This window comes from Chinchilla lanigera, unplaced genomic scaffold (assembly GCF_000276665.1).
Source record: "Chinchilla lanigera isolate Chin_1 unplaced genomic scaffold, ChiLan1.0 scaffold00035, whole genome shotgun sequence".
NCBI classification, from domain to species: domain Eukaryota; kingdom Metazoa; phylum Chordata; class Mammalia; order Rodentia; family Chinchillidae; genus Chinchilla; species Chinchilla lanigera.
Window position 1 is genome coordinate 14281664 of NW_004955436.1, and position 22179 is coordinate 14303842.

Below are 22179 nucleotides of genomic sequence, written 5' to 3' on the forward strand. Positions count from 1 at the left end.
ATTCTGCAAACCAAATGAGTAATGATTTAACTTTATTCACCAATGTTCAGGATAAACTGGTTTTCTAATGTTCTCCACCAGTGAGTGGCTGTCTTTCTATTGCTTATTGTTTCCTTTGGTTTTCCAGTTATATGGCCCTATTTCTTGGCATGCTTAACAATATTTTACATTTTATTTATAAAATAAGGTTATGTACAGCCTCTAGACAGTGTTATCTCCTCCAAAGTTGCTTTATCACTTTCTTGCTAAGTAGAGGGTATTGATTATCTGAATCTGATCAGTGACTGAGCTCATTCAGCTTTTATGCAATAAGCCTCCCACCGAGCTTATTCCTTCAGGACTTTTAGCAGAATTCTGGCTGTGGACTAGTCTAGTAAACTTCATCTCTTGAGTTTTATCTTTTCCTTCTGCTTTCAAAACTTTTCAAGTTAGATATTTGGTCTCCTGCCATATGTGACTTCAGAATTAGGCAAATGTCTTGGCAGGGAAACTTGACCATGGACTTAGTGTGTTTCGGTCTTCAATTTTGTCACCCACCCTCATGTAGCTACTGACAGAGTATTGCAGTTCTCTCCTCAGGTGGGTGTCTTGTCTCAACATTGCAGCACTCCAGGAAAATCTAAACTGTATGTTCAGGGCTTTGAGAAACTGTATCTTTTTCTCTTTCTGACCTACCCAACTGCTGACATCAGCAAGTGTTTTGAGGAGAGGCCAAATCTATGTGAAATCCTCCCTGACTTTTCATTTTGTCATCCAATTCTATGTGACTCGGCATAGGACTTCTGCCTTTTCCCTCTACCGCTCTCTGCCTGGGCCATTCCTGGAGACTCTACCTCCCATCAGTGTCCTAAATTGGCAAATACCGCTCTGACAAAGCTGGTGCAGATCATGTGCTCATGCCTTACGTCCCCTCTCTTTGATGTTTTAGTCTCCTTATTCGCATCATTTCAGCACCTTCCTGATACTGTCAGCAGATCATTTTTGTTGTTTCCAATTATTTTGTCTTTGGAGCTGTTCTGCCACACAGTGTATTCCATTCTACCAAGAATTAAGTATCATCAGAGCTCTTAATTTCTCTTTTATTTTATTTTAAAATGCATTTATTAATACATATTAATTTCTTAATGTTCAACAAATTAGTAGCCACAAATGGCACTTTCTTGTTTTTCCGCTCTCTGTTCCTCTGATCATGTTTAGGTTTCTTACTCTTCAAAGTGTCTGTATACATTTTGTTCACGACTCTAACATAATTGTCAAGTTCCCATAATGTTGAGCAATGTATGTTTCTCTCTACTTTGCCTGTGATTCTTTTCCACTTGCTATTATCAGTTATTGATAGTAACTCTAATCTCTTATGCTAGGTAGGGAATACTCTTGGGGGTCAAAATCTATGTCAGATTTACCACTATGTGCAACCTTATCCCCCTTTAACATATCCAAATGTTCGCAAATACTCAAGAAAATCATATAATTCCTCATGCAAGCCAATTGCTTGTAAAAGTGGAAGGAGGATGGTAATGCTCTTAATTATGTTATTGGAAAAAAACCATAAACTTGAACTGTCCTTGGTGTATAAAGACATTTGGCCATTTCATTTACTATAACTGTTGAATAAATGGTCGAGTATATCACAGCAGAATAGAGAAATATTTCTTTTAGTTGTTGCTGTTTTTGAGATCTCACTATGTAGTTCAGGGTGGCCTTGAACTCACTATGTCTACCAGGCTGGCCTCGAACTCATGGGAATCTGGGATTACAGGCATGCACTACCATCACCCATGAGAAATATTCTTAATATTTAAATAAGCCAAAAAGAGCAATAAACTTCTATATCACCTTGGTAACTATAGAGATATAAATTCTTTTGGCTAATTCTTAAATTAATTTTAACATGATATTGAATGCCATAAAGTACCCCATAAAATTTAAATTATAGAATTCAGAAAAAATGTGTGAATATGGAAAAATAAGGAAGTACACAGAAAACTTTAAAAGTGGTTTCTATTTGTATATTAGCATTATTATGCACAGGTTTTATGAGTCACTTATATTTTCTAATTTGCCCACAGTGGGTAGTTATTACTTCTAAATATGAAAATAAGTAAGAATTGTTATGCCAAAACAATCTGTCATAGCCTATAATTCAAGATTAAGATTCCCTCTCCTTTTAACTTTACCTCAATAACTCACATATCATAGAGAAGCTATGGAATATTTTTCTTTAAAAAAGAAAGTAAGTACAAATGCTAACAGTACTTGTTAAACTATATGATTGCTCTACAAAATACAATTTGGCAATTTATACTAATATTTAATGTTACCCAGAACTACAGTACATCATTTTAGAATTTTATAATATAGTTCACTTTTATGCTACATACATGTTACATGTATAATAAAAATATTTGTTTTCATCTACAAGAATTTTTGCTGAGGCAAAGTAAAAACCCAACATTTGAAGGGAAAAAGCATCTCAAGTTATACAAAAGGGAAAAATGCCCTGCTGTGTTTTCAGATAGATTTTAGGTGACAAACTGCTAAGGTGAGACTTTTTGTTATTTTACTCGAACTTATCATAGAAAGGGAGACATGACAAAAACAACTCACCAAAAGCTAAAATCTTCACCTCTACCTATTTTGAATAAAAAAGAAATATATCATTACTTAAGTAAAAAAAGCACTTAGATCACTTAAAACTACAGTTTTTGATTTTTCTTAAAATCTTGGCTAGCCTCAATATTAGATGTGTTTCCACTAAAGTTTATTTTATGTTATTATTTTTCTTTAAGCAGAGGCATTAATAGTCTTATGTCATCTTCTCCCCCTTATACCTGCAAAAGAAGAGAGTTGACAATATTGTACAGTGTCTCCTAACAGGATTACAAGTCGCCAGAGCCCTAATATAAATCACAGCCTTTAAGAAAGTTAAAGGGTGGAGAATAACATGCCATAAATAGATTTCTACTTTCAGATGATATTTAATACTGTGGGGCAAATGAACTCTCTCACAGAAAATGAGAAAAGCCAGGGAAAATGTTTTTAAAAGCCACTTGACATTAGGATGTTGTCATGACAACCAGAGTCCAAGGGATCAATAAGTCAGAGGAAGTAAACTTCAAAGAGGTAAGCAGATAATCTTCAAGCTATTTTCCCCATTTGGACATTTGATGAATCTTTATACAGGACAACAGGCTGAAAATCCAGCCAGAAAATTTTAACAAATAGACAAAGAAATAAGGAAACTTTTAGTAAATTTACATGACTATAGACACAAGTTTTGAGTTCAAGTCTTCCAAGGCAGCTAGGTCTTAGGGAGAGAGAGAAAGATGGAAAGGAATATGAGATCAGCACTTCACAGTGACCTCTAGATATATTTGCAAATTTTAAGCTGCACAAATCAAAGGACTTAAAGTGAAGTGGGAAGTTAATGAAAACCAGAGCAACATTTTTGGAAGTCTCAAAATGCTTAGCAATTGAAAATAGAAATTAAGATATCTAAAGGATAAGGGGTCCAAATAAACAGTATAGAACCATCTTCTCAAACAGGACACTTGGGTAGCTATGCTTTGGGAACTGGATATACCAAGTGAAGTATGACAAGTTTGTATGACTAACAATCAGTTCAATTACAATTGCCTTGTAACATTAAGGAAAAATATCTGAGAACATACTACATTCTCAGATACTGTACTATCCCCAGCTGATGATGGTTTGGCTTAAAGACAGGGGTACAAAAGTGATTTAGTAGAAGCTGTTCCTTGAACTTTTATCTTCTCCGGGCTGGCATATGTTCTATTATACTCTAGCCAAGAAGGACAATGTCTAGTCACAGCTCTCAGTCCACCATACTGTTGGAAAGGAAGTAACTGACACTTCAGTGAACTGTGATACCAGCATTTTTTGCATGTTGTGATTTATGTTTTTGCATCCCAGTGTGTCTATAAAACCTTATTTCTGTGTGTAATGAGATATTCCATACATTATTTTAAACAGGTTTTGTATTAGATGATTTTCCCATCTGTAGACTAATGTGAGTTTTCTTACATGTATAAAGTATGCTGGATGAGGTTTCATAGCCATACATTTTAGATGTTTGATATTTTCAAATTAAGATGGTTTTACTGGGGAATAATAACCATAATGCAAGGAACATATGCATTTATTATGCAAAATAATAATAGTAATATAAAACCAAGATGTAAGTATGCAGAGAATTAAAGTGTATAACAAAAAAGCACAAAAGCTGACACACCATAAATACTGCTAAAGTGTTTTACAATTCTTGTCTTGTTTGGAAAGTAATAAAACTACTAATTTATTTGAGATCATAAAAGATTAGGGAATTGCTTTTATGTAATCTTAACAGCAATCATAAAATAATAATACAAATGTAGAACTAAAATCTAATAGGGGGAAATGAATATTAAAATAGCCATTAATCAAAAGAAGAAGAAAAAAGGTAAATATGGAACATAACACAGTGAGATGTAGAAAATAGTTAAACGGTGGATATAAAAATGATTATGGCAGCAATTATGACCAATGTAAATGAACTAAATATTTTAATTAAAAAGAAAAGATTATTGGAATAATAACAAAATCAAACCACATGAGGTTTATGAGAGATAAAAATCTGGACATTAAAAAACTGAAAATCAAGTGATAGAAAATAGTTTATCATGCAAGCTCTAAACACTATGTAAGATTTTTGCTATAACAACATCACACAAAATAAATTCTATGGCTAATAAACTATACAGAAGGAAGATAAAGAAGGGTTATTTAGAAATTCAAAGATCAATAATTATCATGAAATATATGAATATTTTAATATATTTCCCCATGTTAACACAGTAGGAAACATCCAATGTCCATTATGAAATTTTTTTCCTAAAACCTGGACTCTAAATGTATTACAATACTAAATGTGAAAATCACAGCCATATAGCTCTGAGAAAAATGGAGCAATATATTTTTCACTGGAGAAGGAACAGGAAAATATTTTCAAGACTGAACATAAAAAGAAATTATCTTAAAGGAAAATTTATAAATTAGATTACATCAAAATTAGAAACTCCCTCTCATTAAGATACCATTAAGAAAATGAAAACTAAGTCAGACTGACAAAAGCACTCTGACTATATGTATCCAACAGATACTCATATCCAGATTATAAAATAAATAATAAAAATCAATGGCAATAAAAGTGGGTGAGAATTTTTATAGGCATTTGATAATAAACAGTATATAAATGGTTAATAAGAAAATGAAGAGATCTCAAGATCATTAGTTATAAGGAAAGTCCAAACTCAGAGAATAATTAAATATCTGCACACTTATTAGAATGGCTACATGTAAAAGACTATCAACATTCAACATGTTTCATACATTCTTGATAGAATATAAAATGGCAAAAAATTACTATGGAAATCTATTTGTTAGTTTCTTGTAAGTTTCATATATACCTGCTTTATCATTTAGGAATTTCATTCATAGGTATATGAAATAAAAATATAGGTCCTTAAAAACTTTTGTGTTTATTTGGGCTATAACTTTATTTGTCATGGTGAGTTAGAAACAAAAAGAGAACAAAATTTTATATTTATACAATGGACCATTAGCTCAGCAATCACAGGAGATCGAGTACAGTGGTACCTCAGTTTACAAACTTAATTTGTTCTATGATTTTGGAAAAGATATCCACCTTTGTGTTCATGAAGGAATGATGGCTGCAGACATCACTCTACGTAGAGTTAGCAAACAGAAACAAAATTTTGCCAAATACTTGTGTTTGGAAACCAAATTGTTCTCAAGTAAAAGTGTTCATGAACTGAGGTTTCACAGTACTGATGTCTGCAAGAACACAGATGAACCCCATGCTGCTTGAAAGAACAGATATATGAGAGAATATCTAGTCCATCATTTCATGTTTATGAAGTTGAAGAATTGGAAGATTAGTAAATATTGTAGAAATCAGACCAGTGCTTCTCTATTTCTCTCTAATGGCAGAGTGGCACAGCTTAGAAATGGACACCAGATACCAATTTTGGGGTGATGAAACTGCTCAAAGTTTTGATCATATTTTGGTTATTTGAATATTTTACATATTTGTGCAAAATACCTGACTACCATGAATATCTATGCATATTATGTAGTTTGCTTCAATAAAAAGATATTAAATGAACAAACAAAAAGAATTGGAAAGAAAGTGGAAATATTCAAGCTAACTATAGATGATACAATGTATAAATATTAGGAATGATTGAAGAAAGAAATGCTGATGCTATAACTCAACAAAACTTTCCTAAAATGAAAAATACTCATAATTATGTATCTTCATTAGTTTTCTCGTTGCTGAGTCAAAAAGTTAAAGGAGAAAAGTTTATTTCAGCTCATAGTTAGGTGAGGTTTCAGTTCATAGTCAGCTGGTTCCGAAGCAGTGCAGCATAGCAGAGCAGCACTACAGAGGAGAAATAGTTCATGGTGTGGCAGACAGAAGTCAGGAGCGGCAAGCAGCAAGTACCCAGCCCACCTTTCCTTTTCATGTCATCCAGGCTGCCAGTTTTTTAGGTAGTGCCAGCAAGAACTATGCTAATTCCAATCAATGGCCTCATTTAGTACCACACACCCTTAATCTCAGTATCACATGCCTTAGATTCAGCCACCTCCAAAAAACCACACCTGTGAGCACATGACTCCTTGGGGTGCACATCTAGATATGAGCCATAACATTCATTCCTGACCTCTAAAAGTCTCACGCACATCTCTTTATGCAAAAGGCATCTAGTCCATGTCTAAGAGCTGTGAAGGTCCTAACAGTTTCCGCCTTGCTGAAAAACTCAGGTCCAAAGTCTCCTCTGAGATTTAAGGCAAACTCTTAGCTATGAGCCCTTGTACAAATGAAAAGAAAGTTAAAATTTGCAACATTCAATAGGAGGAGATAAAACATTTCCATTCCAAAAGGTGCAAACAGGGGAAGGGAAAAGAAAAGGATCAAAGCAAGTTCAAAATCCAGTAAGGCAAACATTAAGTCCCATATTTCCAAGTCCAGTGTCCAGAGTAATCTGTGGCAAGATGTGAACTCCACAGGTTTGAGTGGCTCTGTTCCTATAACACTGTCAGTGGTTACAGTTCCCATGGCTTTTCTCTTAGGCCAGTTTTGCTCATTCCTTGCAGCTTTCCTCAGATGACCCATGTTCCTGGCTTCTCCAACCTTCTGGGGTGTCCACTGCACCTTCAGCTTCACACACTGCCCTCCAAGGCCTTCTTCTGAAATCTGGGTGGAAGCCTTCCTGACCTCACAGTTCCTGCATTCTGCCTGCACTTAAAAGCAGCACCACAAGAATGCTGCCAAAATCTGAAACAAAAACTGACCTCAGCACAGAGTATGTTGCCTCACTACTTGAGTGGCTTTCCTTTGTGCTGAGAATGAAATCCAAGCTCTTAAATCTTCAGTGGCCTTGTACAATCTGATTCTAGCTGTTCCACACAGTCTCATCCCAACATGCTTTCCCTCCTCTAGTCTCTGCTCCAGGCACCCTGGAGTTATCCCAGTCCTTTCAACCATCAGCATTTTTCATGCTTGGATTCTTTTCATTCTAACTCCTTGACCAGCCTTTTTCTCATTCCTCCCCTTCTCCTTCCTCAGAAGTTTCAGTTTAAACAATACTTCCTGGAAACATTTCCAGGATTCTTGGACCAGGTTTCTGATGACACTCCTGTAGCACCTTGCACTTTTCCTTAGATACACTCAGCAAACTTGTAATTAATCATTCAGTATGTGGTCTCCTGCCTAGATTTCAACTGCCACAGATTCACAGGCCAGATCTGTTTTGTTCACCACTATATTCCCTGTACTTATGCTAGTCCTTGGCACACACTAGGTGCTTGAAAATCATTTTTTTGAGTGAATTTGTAACCACTGTTTTTCTTCAGGGTCATGAAACATGTGACTCAGGCCTTGAGAAGATTTTAAACATCAGAGCAAAAGTGATGTTATACCAGAGTCAGTTCTCAATTTACTTCTGGTTTTACCCACTTGGGGCTAAATAACTATTCTATATAGGGAAATCCTACCAGCCCTACTGCTATAGTTTGGATTTTGTTTGTGCTTCAAATGTTCATATGCTGAGAGCTTAGTCCCCAGGATGGCAATATTAAAGGTGGCAGAACCTTTAAGGGCTAGAACCCATAGGAGGTCTTTAGAGATTAGAGCACTGCCTTAGGGATTAGTGCTGGCCCATGGGAGTGAGTTAGTTCACTTCAGTGTGGATTGTCACAAGCCAGACTGCCCTGTGCTTTTGGCCTCTTCTACACACAGCTGTTTCCCTTTCCATTGCTCTGGTAAGTTGTGATACAGCCAAGTGGGCCTTAACCAGAGGTAAGATAGGGCCACCCTATCTTGGACTTTTGGCTTTGAGAACTGTGAGCTAAATAAACTTGTTTTCTTCATAAAGACCCAGCTTTAGGTATTTTGTTATGGGAACAGAAAATTGTCTATTACACCTATTGCAAACTTTTTTTTTCATTTCCTAATATGCTGCTTGCTTTCCTGCCTCTCTATCTCCTTACCTAGTTCTGTCAAGAATACTCTCCCTGCACTTTCCCCTCCTTAACCCTTCTCTCCTACTGACCTCCTCATTGGACTAGCTGATCAGAACCATCATCCATAGACTTTGTCTCACTGTTCCTTCCCAGATTTCAAGGTGGACATTGGAGGCTCCTAAATTGCCTTCTCTGAGCATTCTCTATTTTCCTTGTCATAGGACTTCCTCATCCCACTGCTATTTCCTTATTTCTGGTTGCCATTCCTCCACTCTACATGAAGTTCTGTGAGGTCACAGGCCACACTATTTTCTTCTTTACCAATAAATAATTCTCAGTTTCTAAATAGTAACCTTTACACACACCTACATGCATGCATATATGTATATATATATATATAATAAATATATGTATATATAAAACAAAGTACTGAATTATAAACAACTGACTGATATGACTATTGCCTACAATAAGGCACTGACAAAATCAACACTTAAGTTCACATAACTGGTTCATAAGAACCCTTGTTCTCTGTCCCCCAAACCCTGGCACCATTATCATCATTTCCTTTATTGTACTCTTACCATGTAGGTTTCTATAACTTTTTACTGTTCATACTTTTTCTACTCCCTATCCTATATCCACCAAGTAAAATCATATGAGCAGCACCAAGCTTAATCAAGTGGGAAATTTTATTGATTCTCACAATGTTTGAGAGCATTTATTGGGTACAAGATAACTGAATGTATAATTTCACAATTGAAAAATTAGGGAAAAGAGAATGTTTCTTTCTATTTTTAGTTTCTTCTAAACAGTTATTTCTCGTATCTTAATCAGCATCACCTAGGGACTTGGCCTAATGATGTTAGCAGCTGATTCCTCATATATCTTGAAGATAATCTACATACAGAAGGCATTACTAGATTGCCTTTAGCTATAAGAGGTTTCCTGTGTCCCTTTCAAATACACAGACACATTTTGAGGGTTGAATTTGATGAAATAGTTCCTGCTTTTCTTTTTCAATTCTATTAAACAATATTAGACATAATTTTTTATTGTTGGCTCATAACTCATGCATATTTAATTAAATCAGGTAACAGTGTCTTAATGATTTATTTTTCTTATAAAGCAAAGCAAGACAAACAAAACCTTTTTCTCCTCTTTCTTTTTCATGAGGCAACTGAGAGACATTTTATGGCCAAGACTCTACAAAATAACTGTAACAGAGATGAGGTCTAATTTTTAAATGTAGTTGTCTGTATTCTCACACTTTCATACTAAATGCTGTGTACATGCTGTGGAATTTTCCTTCCTTTTCATCGCCAGTGTTTCTCTGTGTTATGTAGAACTGCGTAGGCAGAGGGAATTGAATCAGTGTCTTTGAGTTTCTATACCTAAGACAACATTTGAACCCAGAAATATTGGGATAGTTATCCTTAGACTAATTGCAAAGGCCCAAGGAATAGAGGAAAGAAGATCCAGGAGAAGATGAAGAAGGTCAAGATGAAGAAGGTCTGCAAGGAGACAGGAGTCAAGGTAGAGTCTTGCTTACAAGGACCTCAGTTCTCTGTGTTGCCTAGAACTATTCTTAACCCTGTAACATGAGCTGCCTGATAGTATTCCTTAATTTTTTTAAAAAATTAAATACACCATCTCTTTGTGCCTAGGGTATCTTAAATTAGTGTTATAACTTACATCTACAGACCTAATTAATGAGTTCATCAGTTCATCAGTTTTCATGATCTGATCTGAAGCTTCCAAATACACTCATACTTTGTTCTTCATTCTGGAAACCATCAATATATTTGCTCTTGGACCAGCTTTGCAAACACAGCTTACACGGCCTGCTTCCCTTGTGAGTAGATAACACTTTATACTGGATGCTAAAGTGAACAGATGGTGGAATGCAAATGACCTCATCTTTCCTTAGCCTGGGCCAAGTATGCACAGGCTGCCAAGCTGTGTCAAACAGGGCATCATTCCTCACACGTGTCTCACCCGGAATAACAGTCACCTGCCTCTACTTGTCACAGATATGCAGCTTCACCTTTCTACACAGTGTGAATATGATGAGCTGCAGGTGACTGCACAGCCTCAGATTCTAGGACACTTTTACTTATAGGTGTAATGAAGAGTTTTATGTTAGTATAGGAATTTCATTTTTAATGTCACTAGATAACAATATCTTACATTATAGTAGGTGCCATTCTATGCTCTAAGTACTATTACTATTCAAGTTTTATAATGAAATACATAAAAGTTAAATGATTTGGCAAAGGACTAGCAGCATAAAAAAAAAAGGGGGAAATAACTCAACAAACATTGGCTCTGGACTAAGTGCTGCAGCCTCCCAAAATTCTTGGGTTAAAGTCCTATCCTAATGTGCTATCAGGAGGTGGGCTTTGTACGGTAGTTAAGTCATGAGGATAGTGTTCTCACAAAAGGAGTTAATGCATGTATAGAAGTACAGGTTAAGCTTACTTCCTCTCCGCTGGTCCTGTATCATGTAAGATACAGGAAATAATGGAAAAATGGCCATTTTAGAACCAGGAAAAGGGCTCTCACTAGAATTCAGCACTGCTGGGACTGTGATCACAGACTTCTTATCCTCCTGAAAGGTGAGAAATAAATTTCTGCTGTTTATGTCACCCATCCAAGAAATTTTTATGATAGAAGGCCCAGCCAAGACACCTGACTCTGAAGTTACCCACTCCCACAAATCATCACATTATACTGTTTCTTATTTCAGGCACCTAATGTTATTGTAATGGTATATGAATGAATACATTATCAAGGTAACAGACAGTGAGCTATTGGAGTTGGAAATAAATTATTTTATCTAAAAATTAATGGTTTTAGTCCTATTTCTTTCTCTTGTGAAAATGATTTTGAGCTTCTCAAGCCCTTTATTTGCACTGATGTTATGAATGTGCCTACCTTAGGCCATTATGGATAATTACATGAGAGTATTCCTAAATTCAATTTAGAAATCACACAGTATTAACACAAACATAAAATGCTGTAACAGAAATTAGTGAGACCGGAGTCACAATACTATTAGTCAGTAAGGACAATGGCCCCAAAGGAGAGTTAGAGAGCCCAGAAATGCAGTTTGCCGAATCATTCCCCCTCAGGGTCCCTAACAAAACATTTACCCGCTGTCCTTCTGCTGTCTGGGATTTCCCCAGCACAGGAACAAGCAGTCACTGGCTCAAGGGTACATGGGTCCTGCATGGACATTGCATGAACATTGCATAGATTGAACTCCCAAAAATATAGTCTCCCATAGAATGGAAATTATATACTTACACAATGGCCTGAGCTTCCTTCTAAATTTCTTTAAAATTCCTAGACAAAGAGCCCTCATGAGGGTGCCCTAATCAGAACCCTCTCCTGGCTCATGGGAGCTTTACTCCCTTGCCTCAATACCTTTCATTTTCTTGCCTTTATGTCTTTTAAATAAATTTGCTTGCACTATACTCCTCTGTCTAGGACACGATCCTGGCATTCCAGTAACAAGAACTTGAGTAAGCGTTGGTCATATGCACTTATTTGAATTCGAAAGGAACAAAAGATGTCCTTTTCGAAGTTGCAACATAATCTGGGTCCATGGTTTGAATCTAGAACCTGAAAACTTAAAACATGAGTATTAAAAGTAAATAGTCCTGTGTCATTTGCAGATTGAGTGTGGTATTTACAAGCGAAAAAATACAAGGGAGTGGTTGTGGGAGCAGATTTATTACCCTTGGTGTGGGCGAGCTGTGTCCATCCTCCTCATCCTGAGGTCACTTGCCCATCCCTGCACGTGAGCCCACGGCTCCTCCTGGTGACCTCTCACAGCGGCATCCTCCTCTACCTGCAACTTATTAGAAGACGAGGTTCACCCTAAATTTTTCCTGAAGTGCCCTTAGATGATGGTAAAGTGTTACATCTTTCAGTCACAGAAGGCATTTTGGCCTGATTTTTCGGATGGAGCAAAGCTTCACCCTAAACAGACTATCCTCCTGCCTACAGCATTGAGCACTATGACTGAACGGCCTCCAGAGAGAAAGCCAAGGATTTACAGCACTTTCTAGCACAGAGGAACAAATACACCTCCTCTATCCCAACTGAGCCTGTCTCTGGACACATAATACCTTTCTTCCTTGTGCAAATGACCCCTCTTTATGGACTGTAAATCTTCCAGGTCATCACAACCTATTTTTTAGGCTTTTCCTCTTTATCACTTCCCAAATGTTATAGTCAGTGTTTACAAGTCCAGACACCAGATAAAATCAGTAGTAGGGGCTTTATTACAGTCCCTGTGAGTGGCTACCCTGCTTCTCCTCATACTTCTGCAATGTTTAGCATTACATAGAAAACTGAGAAAACCAATGTCAAACATACACACTCCATGACATTAGAGTTGGTATGTGATTGTCATAGCTGTCAGTTGATGTCAAATGTCTCTATTATAATAGCACACCTCTAGGTCAGGCTTCTGTTATTAATCACATGATCTCTCTTTTATATTTCAATTGTTCTTTTTCTGTTGCCTCGTTTCCAAGATGTTACATATTTGCTTAATGTTCTCTTCTACTGTATCTTTCTCCCTTCTTCTTCAGCCACTTTAAATACTGTCTGAACAACTTTTTTAATCATATACTCAACTTACTGCAGTGTAATGTTCACCAATACTATACCACTGAAACTTTTCAAGGTTAATCATAAAGCCTCTGTCTTTGAAATTCCAAAGATAGACCCCAAGTTGTAGCATATTGAACCATGTGTTATGAAATGAATGACTGTGACCTTTTATCCATCTGTTGAATCTCGCAACCCCCCGTGAAATCATATTTGGAGGCTATTGGGCATGTAATTAGGTTTAGATGGGTTTTAAGGATAGGGATCCTAGGATGGGTTAGAGCCCTTAAAAGAAGAGTGATCACACTCCCTTTCCTCCCTCTGCAACTCAAAGGCAATGCTTTCCTCAGAAACAGACGCGTTGCCACCCTGCTCTTAGCCTCACAAACTATCGGAGAATAAATTATTTCTGTTATTTAGGCCACTAATCTGTGGTGCTTTGCAACAACAACCCCCCACAAGACTGAGAATCAGTCTTCTCCTTGAATTCCATGATAATGTGTTTTCCAATTGCCCCCCCCTTTTTTTTTTACTTTTTCTCTATTGTGCTCAGATCTTCCTCCATCATTTTATCCCTTAAATGAAAATGTTTCTAGCTTTTATCTAGTATGTTCTTCTTTTCTCTTTTTTCATTCAGCTTCTCTCTTGGCCACTTTCAATATTCTGATATGGAGCCTCAAGTCTGCAGCTCTCCCAGAGCCCTTCCTTTGGAGTTTTAGACTTGAATTTCTCAGTACCTTGTGGATGCCTCTCTTGGGAGGCTTTAATTGAATTTTAGGTCAGAAACTCCATGCAGCATCTCCTCATCATATTCCTGTGCCTGCTATGTTTTGTGGTAACTGTATTTTTCCTATCACCCAGGTTCAAATCACATGAGTCATATCCTGTTTTTCTTCTTTCTTTCAGGTTCCCTAACTAGTATTCAAGTTCTAATGCATGAAACAGAAAATTTTTTCATATGCATGTGTTGTGTTCAACTTTCATTCCACTAGTATAAGTGAGGGCTTATGTTTTAAATATTAAAAATTTAAAGTGTTAAACTTTTTTAATCCTTCCATAGTTGACTTTATTTTTTAAAGCTTACATAGGATCATGAAACTTCACAGAAACCTTTAATGTACCTTTGTTTATAGAGAAACCATTTAAACTTAGGGTATTGACCTTTATCTATAATTTGTTTTCTTCCTAAATTGACAAATTCAAGCACTCCTATCCCTCTCCATGGACTTCACTCACACCAGTTTCCACATTGCGGCCAAAATGTGCATTAATGTTTCTAAACCTTCACTTATATTATTTTTTTGTATGTGTAATGATCTCACCATAGTAAACTTTCTGTTTGAAAAAAATCCTGAAGTTCAAGTTGTCACGGTGTTTTTACTAAAATATCTTTCCAATCTTCCCTAGATACTACAGCACAAGTAGATGTAAATCTTTTTTCATTCCTGGACACTGAAAATGTCATATTGATCCTCTATTATGGCATTGAACTCAGAATATTTATGTTTGTCTCCCTCACTGTACTGGAGGATTAGTGCAGCCAATGCCTTGGACCTCAGCCTTGTTTATCTTGAATATTATCTTACACCTTCTCAAGTGCCTCAATGACTTTAAACTTACTGTGAAACAATGACAGATTATATAAATGAATAGATGAACATCAGATTCTCAGTGAATATTTCCATCAATTGGTAAAATTTTATGAAAAACCCTTCAATAAAATCTGATGTTTACTACAAAATAGAATGAATAATTACAATAACTTTTAAAACCATATATTGTATGACTAAGAGAAAAAAGAATTTCAAATTGGCAGATATCCTTATTTACCAGTCAGAACAGTGAATGAGTTTCCACTAGGGTGGAGAAAATGTTACTGCTAATTTCATTGTGATATTTGATTGACTCACTATTAGGTTTCCTTTCATAATCAGAGGAAGAGACATCAATCAAAATGCTCACCCAGGCATGACAACAAAGACTGTAGACTTATTTGCTTGTACCTAACAAAATATCTCTGTAGCATATACCTGGGAGGAAAATTTCCTCAGAGCAGTATCTCACTTAGCTCTTGGACTCAACAGAAACATATTCAAATGTTTAAGAAACATTTCCAGAAACATGGTAGTATTCTATTCACCTGCATTTTAAAATTACTTCCTATATAACACTCATACCTCATTTGGGTTGTGATTGTTTTTAGCCTGGCACACAAAACTAAAAACATTATGCATATGCAAAATGCCACATTTCTATTCTATGAACCATCAAATTATTTAACACTCATTGAGTTTATTTATCCAGAAAATAAGTAGAAATGTTAGCTTTCCATTGAGTCATTGATGTAACTATTTTTACATCAATGTCACACTTAAAGGGGCATGACAATGACATAACATTTTGAATTTTTCACTCAAATAACATTAAATCATTTTGTCCTGAAAGAAGTGAAAGATAATTTGGATCTAGATAATTTACTTATTTATATATATCCAAGGATTTCTATGTTTATCCCATTCCCCCAAAAAGGAAAATTTTCTGATAACTTTGTATTAATTTAAGTGTAACTATTTTCTCATTCAAGAACATTTAAAAAAAAAAACCAAAGCAAATTCGAGTTTTGAAGGCAATTATATTTCAGTGGACACTTCAGGGTTAAATTTTAATTAAAAGGACTTATGAGTCTCAATAACTAAAGTAACAGAAACACTGAATTTATCAATTAAATTCTTCCTAAATTATACTAAAGAAAATGCAGAGGAAGTGGCCAAACATTTGGTTGTGAAAGGTGTTTGGCTATGAGCAAAATAAAGATTCAAACAAACTTTGCAAAAGCAAACATGCAACCTCATCCCTCCTGTGTCTCTCAGAAAGTCTGTTATGAGAATATTGTTGAACTTGAAACTCCTCAGAACAATATTCTAACAGATAGATCAGTTGGAAGCTCTTTACGATAGCATCTGCTCTGTGTTTATAGCTACATATGTAGACTACTGCAAACCCTCCATGCACCATAAATGTAGGAAACTACACACTCAGAATGATAATAAAGTCATCGGGTGATGCATTCTCTAGAGTTTTCAACCTCTTGCTGCAGTTGGCACAACTCTGTTAGATTTTTATTGCAGCAGAAAAAATTAAATTGTTTGGGAATTTTTCTAACTTTGGGAATAAACCAAGAAAACATAAAATGGCAATAAAGGAAGGCAAAGACATAGGCACTGAGATTGTTGTAATATTTTAAAGTTACAGTTTCACAGAGAGCTCCAGCAGAACCAAGAGCAGAATAAATGATAACAATGAGTAAACAAATTATTGTTTTCCACAAAAGTTCAGCTCCAAATGCCCTCCGTGGGTGAACTCAGACGTGTCAAGCATATTGGAGAAGCTATAAGTTGTACTATGAATGTTGTGTGTTGTAATCATCAATTAGAACTAGATTTCTTAACATAATAATTAGATAATGTTAAATTATAATTAATAGTTAAAACAATTTACTGGTGAAACCAGCACTTTCAAGACAACCAATACAGTTAATTTAAATTCAGTTGCTTTTTCTCTCAAATACAAGATCCCAAATGAAGTTAATTTCTAAACTGAAAACAATCTAGGAGATTTTCTCAGATTATAAGGAAAGCACGTCAGGTGTGGGAAGAGGGTGAAAATATATAACACTGTCTGGCTGCTTGGGAGGGGCAAGGCATCATTAACATAATGTCAAGTGGTCCCATCTCATCTCAGCATTAGGCCTGCAGACTACTCATCAGCCACAGTTCTCTAGGGCAGGTACCCGTGTCCATCTGTACATAAAACCACTGGGAGATCTTTCCTGCACTCCCATGTTTGGGCACTAATACAATATAACATAATTCTTGAAGGCCTCAAAAGAAAAACCTTCGGAATGACTAATGATCTAAATCATAAGGAAGTTGCTGAAGAACCAAAATAAAGACAGAAAAGTTATTTGTGTGGTGTCAGATGCTGGTGGATGGTGGAATGGAACCCCTGCAGCCTCTGTATGTGATGCCACAAAGGGAATACCTGACTCCCTAGGGCCTGTCAGTTCAGTGTGTCTTCTTTCGTTTCATTTTGCCTTCCTTCATTCCTTCCCTATGAATGAAAATTGCCATGATGCCATTCCATATGAGTATACTGCGGTCAGTGGGCTATTGTTTGCTTGTTCATTGTTTGTTAAGTTCATTAATTTTAAGTATACAAAATGATCACATTCATCATACGGAATTTGTATTGGTGCATGATGTAACTTGATACTTCTTTTTTCCATTCTCCTACTTTCCCTTCAACCCCTCCTCCCCTCCTTAATTACAAAAGCTTTGTTTCCTTTTTTTTCTCATTTTTTTCTTTGCCTTTTCTTCCTTACCGCATTCTCCCTCCCTAGTTTCCCTTCCCCTTTGAACATTTTCTTCCTATTTCACATTATGTATTACACATTTTGGTCCAAACGGATGCACCTTGAGACCATACTTCTACGTGAACTAGCTAAGACATGCAAGTATAAATCCCACATGCAAGTATAAATACCACATTGTTTCTCTGGTGTAAGAAACCAAAAGTGTAAATAAGAACCAAAATATTTAATTCACTTCATGACAAGCTTTTTTCTTTTGTGTTCTATGTTAGCTCCCTGCAAGAAAGAATTGCCTAGAATGAAAAACTATGGCAAGCAAATTTTATGATCAGGATCCTCTGAAGAACTGGAAATTGATATGGCAAAAGTAAACCCCAATTATCTGACTTCATCAGATAAAACAGGCACACCTTTGCTTGAATAATCACTTTATGAATTTCAAAGATATGTTTTCCCAAAGATTTACCCGATCCACAAATTATATGATTTATGTAAAAGCTGCCCATGTGTCTGCTTGGCACATAAAGAAATAAAGCCCAGGATTTCAAAGCACATAGATTTTTGGACATACGTTAAAAAATAATCCATACCAGTTTAAGACCTAGGGAAAGAATGGTTAACTGGAATTATATTTAAAAGCTACAAAAATTAACAGTGGTTTAGTTTCTTCACCTACAAAGTATAGGAAAATACCAGCCATCCTCCTTACCTTTCTGGTTCTCGCAATATTTATAAAATTATAGATATGGACAAAGGATGTGGCTCAGTGATAGAGTGCTTGCTCAGCCCTGAGTGTTTGACCTTCAGGTACACACACACACACACACACACACACACACACACACATGCAGTGTATGTATAACAATTATCCTTAAAATTTTTCACTTTTAAAGGATTATTTCAAACAGTAAAATTAATCCTAGTGGTGAAGCTTTTGAGTAGCTCAATTACCTTTAGAATTTTAAAGTATCCATGTCATCTAAAAATTGTAAATATATAAAGTTTGCTTTCTTGAGTCTTAGAAATATGGCAACATGCAAAATTTTAACTCATTCCTCTTTCTAAAGCAGAATAAAGAAAAAAGAGGGAAGTGTTTTTAACACCAACTAATCAGAAGAATTACCAGAATATAAATCATCTGGACTTTGATGCTTACATTGACTCTCAAGTTTGGGGCTCGTCACGTTACCAGTTTCTTATTTTCCTTGATACTTTGTACTAAGAAATCATTTAAAATGTGACCTAGTGGTGGGGTAGCCCAATTAACGTGGTGTGCCGCAGAACATCTTCATTACAGCATCAATTAAAGTTTAATAAATAAGAGGCTCTGATAATGTACTTAAAAGGTCTGATTTCAGGACCTACTCGCCACACAGCTGCAGCCCAATTTGGAGCTGCTCTTTCACCAGGTGTTTCATTTCCTTGCGCTCTACTCCAGATTAGCAGTGATGTGGTTCCAGGATGATAGGAATAAACTAGAAGCTATTTTCAGCCATGGTCTAAACTATAAATTAGAAATAGTGCTTGCATCATTGACCGCAGAGGTGGTTTGATCATCTGTAGAGCAAGGATCCGCGTAAACAGAAAAGACACCTGCAGAAATGAAATTTGAGCTTCTAGATAAAAATAAGAATATACAGAGCTCGTTGTCGCTCCAGACTCCTTGCACTTTGATAGGGATGAATAGAAAGAGGACATTTAGTGTTACAGCCTACTGCACTATGACATGAGATTCGAAAAAGGGAGGGAAAGTTAAGAAGGGAAGAGAAAAGCTTTGAGGAAGTAGAAGTAAATAATTTAGTAAATAGGAGACAGGGAAAGGAGGAAGAGAAAGGAGGGAGAAGAGGAGAGGGAGAAAGAGGAGGAAAAGGATATGGAGGAAGAAGAGGAGAAGGAGGAAGAAAAGAGTGGGAGGAAGGAAAGGAAAGAAATAGGAAGAGAGACAAACCCAGGTCAGATAACTCACTTGGCATTCCCTGCCCCTGGCTTCTTTCTTCGGAAAATGTTGAGGAAAGTGTTGGAGCGGCAGGGCAGCTTGCCATCGCCGACGTGCATGCGGACTACATCAGATGTGGTGAAGGCACTGCGGACGTTCCTCTCGGGCTTGGCAATGATGATGTACATCTTGGGAGTGAACATGCACCCCAGGGCCACGGTTACACTTAAGCTCACTGCGAAGCAAGTAGTGATGATCTTGTAGTTGCTCCCAAAGTAAATGGGCACAAAAGCAAGCCAGATGATGCAGGTGGTGTACATGGTGAAGGCAATATATTTAGCCTCGTTGAAATTGGCGGGCACATTGCGGGTCTTGAAGGCATAGTAGGTACAGCTCATAATGAGAAGTCCATTGTAGCCCACAGGGGCCACCACACCCAAGTTGCTGGTGTTGCAGATAAGATAGACTTCCTTGATACTTGGGTAGGACAGAATGGGCATGGGCGGCTCCATGATAATCAAGGTTACCACCAGGGTCAGCTGCACACTAATCAGAATGGAGGCAATAATCACCTGGGCCCAGGCACTCATGAACCTGGGCTTCCGGGTGCAGATTTTCTTCTTGCTGCCTGCCAGGATACGCGCAATGCGATTGGTCTTGGTCACTAACGCCGAGTAGCACATGGCAGAGGAGAGGCCAACTAGCAGCCGCTGGAGGTAGCAAGACGTGGTGGTAGGCTTGGCAATGAGAGTGAAAGGGCACACGTACCCAAGGAAGATGCCAGCTAAGATGATGTAGCAGAGTTCCCGACTGGAGGATTTCACCACAGGTGTGTCCCGGTACAGCACAAAGATAAGTGTGACAAACAGGGTGACAAGGATGCCCAGGCAGGAAAAGGCGATGGCGATAATAGACTCTATGTTGCTCCATTCAAGATAGCGGACTGGAATGGGTTCACAGCCTGTAATGAGAAAAACCATGTAACATGAATCTGAGATTCTTGCTAAGTAGTAGTGACAGTGCTTGCTCATAACTAGAAACAAAGCTGCAGCCACAACCTTCATGACTGACAGTATTACACAAGCAAAGGTATGCCATCGTCCTCGACGGGCAATCACTATGTCCCCAAACCTAGTCTCATTAAAAGCCCAATATGAGATGTAGTTGAACCTGAAAGTTATCTTTTCTGTCAACACCAGCATTAAAAATAAATGTTGCTTTCTGAATGAAATTTAGTTCTACATTTTAAAAGAAAGAAAGAAAAAAAAATGACCTGCATTTCCGGTGAAGGTTAAGTGAGCATAATTTTTTTTTTTAGAACAAGTTACTAAGAAACATACAGCCATCGTCTGCAAGCAAGTACAGTTCCTAGACATGTATATTTTTGGCCAGCAGAGTATTTTACAAGAAATTTTAGTTTTCCTTTTGTAGAGGATTCTGTATTCTCCTGTTCACTTAAAATTGTACTTAAGGGACTGGGGATTTAGCTCAGTGGCACAGCGCTTGCCTGGCAAGTGCGAGGTCGTGAGTTTGATTCCCAGTACTGGAAACCCCCCCACAAAAAAATAAAATTATACTTGAATTTATACTTAAAATCCCTGTAGTCATGTCTGATCTGTATCTGGCATGTGTAGACCTTTGAGTTAGTAGCTAATAAAGGCTTGGGTAGATACTTATAGGGGCTTTAAATAGCAAAGAAAAAAGAAAATCTCTCCTTACTCATCTTTAGAAGAGAGATTAGAATTGTGTTCCTAAACATCTCATTTCTACTTTCTCTCTAGATGCAGAATAAAATCTGTTTTGTATTTCAGGGTAAGGGAGAATTTCTTCAGGCTCTGGAGGCAAACCCTTCAAGGGATTTTGTATTTGATCTGAACCAGCATTTCCCAAATTGTGAGAGCAAAAGAATTTCCATAAATTTAAGAAAAAACTCATTGTTCTATAGCTCTAAAAGCAAGAAAACTCCGGAATAGGTTATTCTAAATTTTATTTTATTGAACAAAAGGTAAAACAAAATTTCATAGGAAAATAACAATAGTTAATACATTGCAAGTTGGCATCTTCAAAGTAGTTACTCGGAGTACAAGATATGGGCATAAAAATTTCTCCAGTTGCTATTACCACAAACCTTCCTTTTCAATGAACTGAGAGACAGAATGGGTTTCAAGCCTGTTCAGTCAACCAACCCTAATCCTTCTTAGAAGCACGTTTCTGCATGCCAAACAGTAAGTGTTAGCCTTCACATCTGATGATCACCCAGCCAGATAAACTCACTTCAGTTAATGACTGCCAGAGTCTTAGTTTTCTCTAGTTGCCTGGACAAAATACCCAACACCCAAAGTTGAAGGATTATTTGGCTCACAATATGTGAAGGTTTCAGTCCATAATTAGCTGGCTCCAAGGCAGGGTGGCATGGCAGATAAGCCTTGCAGAGGAGAAACATTGATGGTGGGTAGAAGCAATAAAGGGTAAGGCAAACCTCTTTCCGTCCCTTGTATATATCCAGGCTACCGGGATTAGGGTGGTACCAAACCAGTCAGTGGACTGATTTAGTAATCATCCACCTTTAATCCTAGCACCCTTAGTCCTAGCATTGCACCTTGAATCAATCACATACTTCCGATTCAGCCACCTGTGAGAAAGCCTCACCTACAACTGTACGAGGCTTTGTGGGTCATCTAAACACAACTCATAACAGCCAGCCAGC

At 37.0% G+C, this 22179-nt stretch overlaps 1 protein-coding gene across 1 annotated transcript in view; it reads right to left on the reverse strand.

Moving 5' to 3' along the window:
- Grm1 (glutamate receptor, metabotropic 1) overlaps positions 1–22179 on the reverse strand; it is a 113112-nt gene that overhangs the window by 17194 nt on the left and 73739 nt on the right. The window contains exon 6 of the mRNA XM_013516588.1: positions 19503–20433. Coding sequence (XP_013372042.1) covers positions 19503–20433 — 931 coding nt within the window. The remainder of the gene's footprint in view (positions 1–19502; positions 20434–22179) is intronic.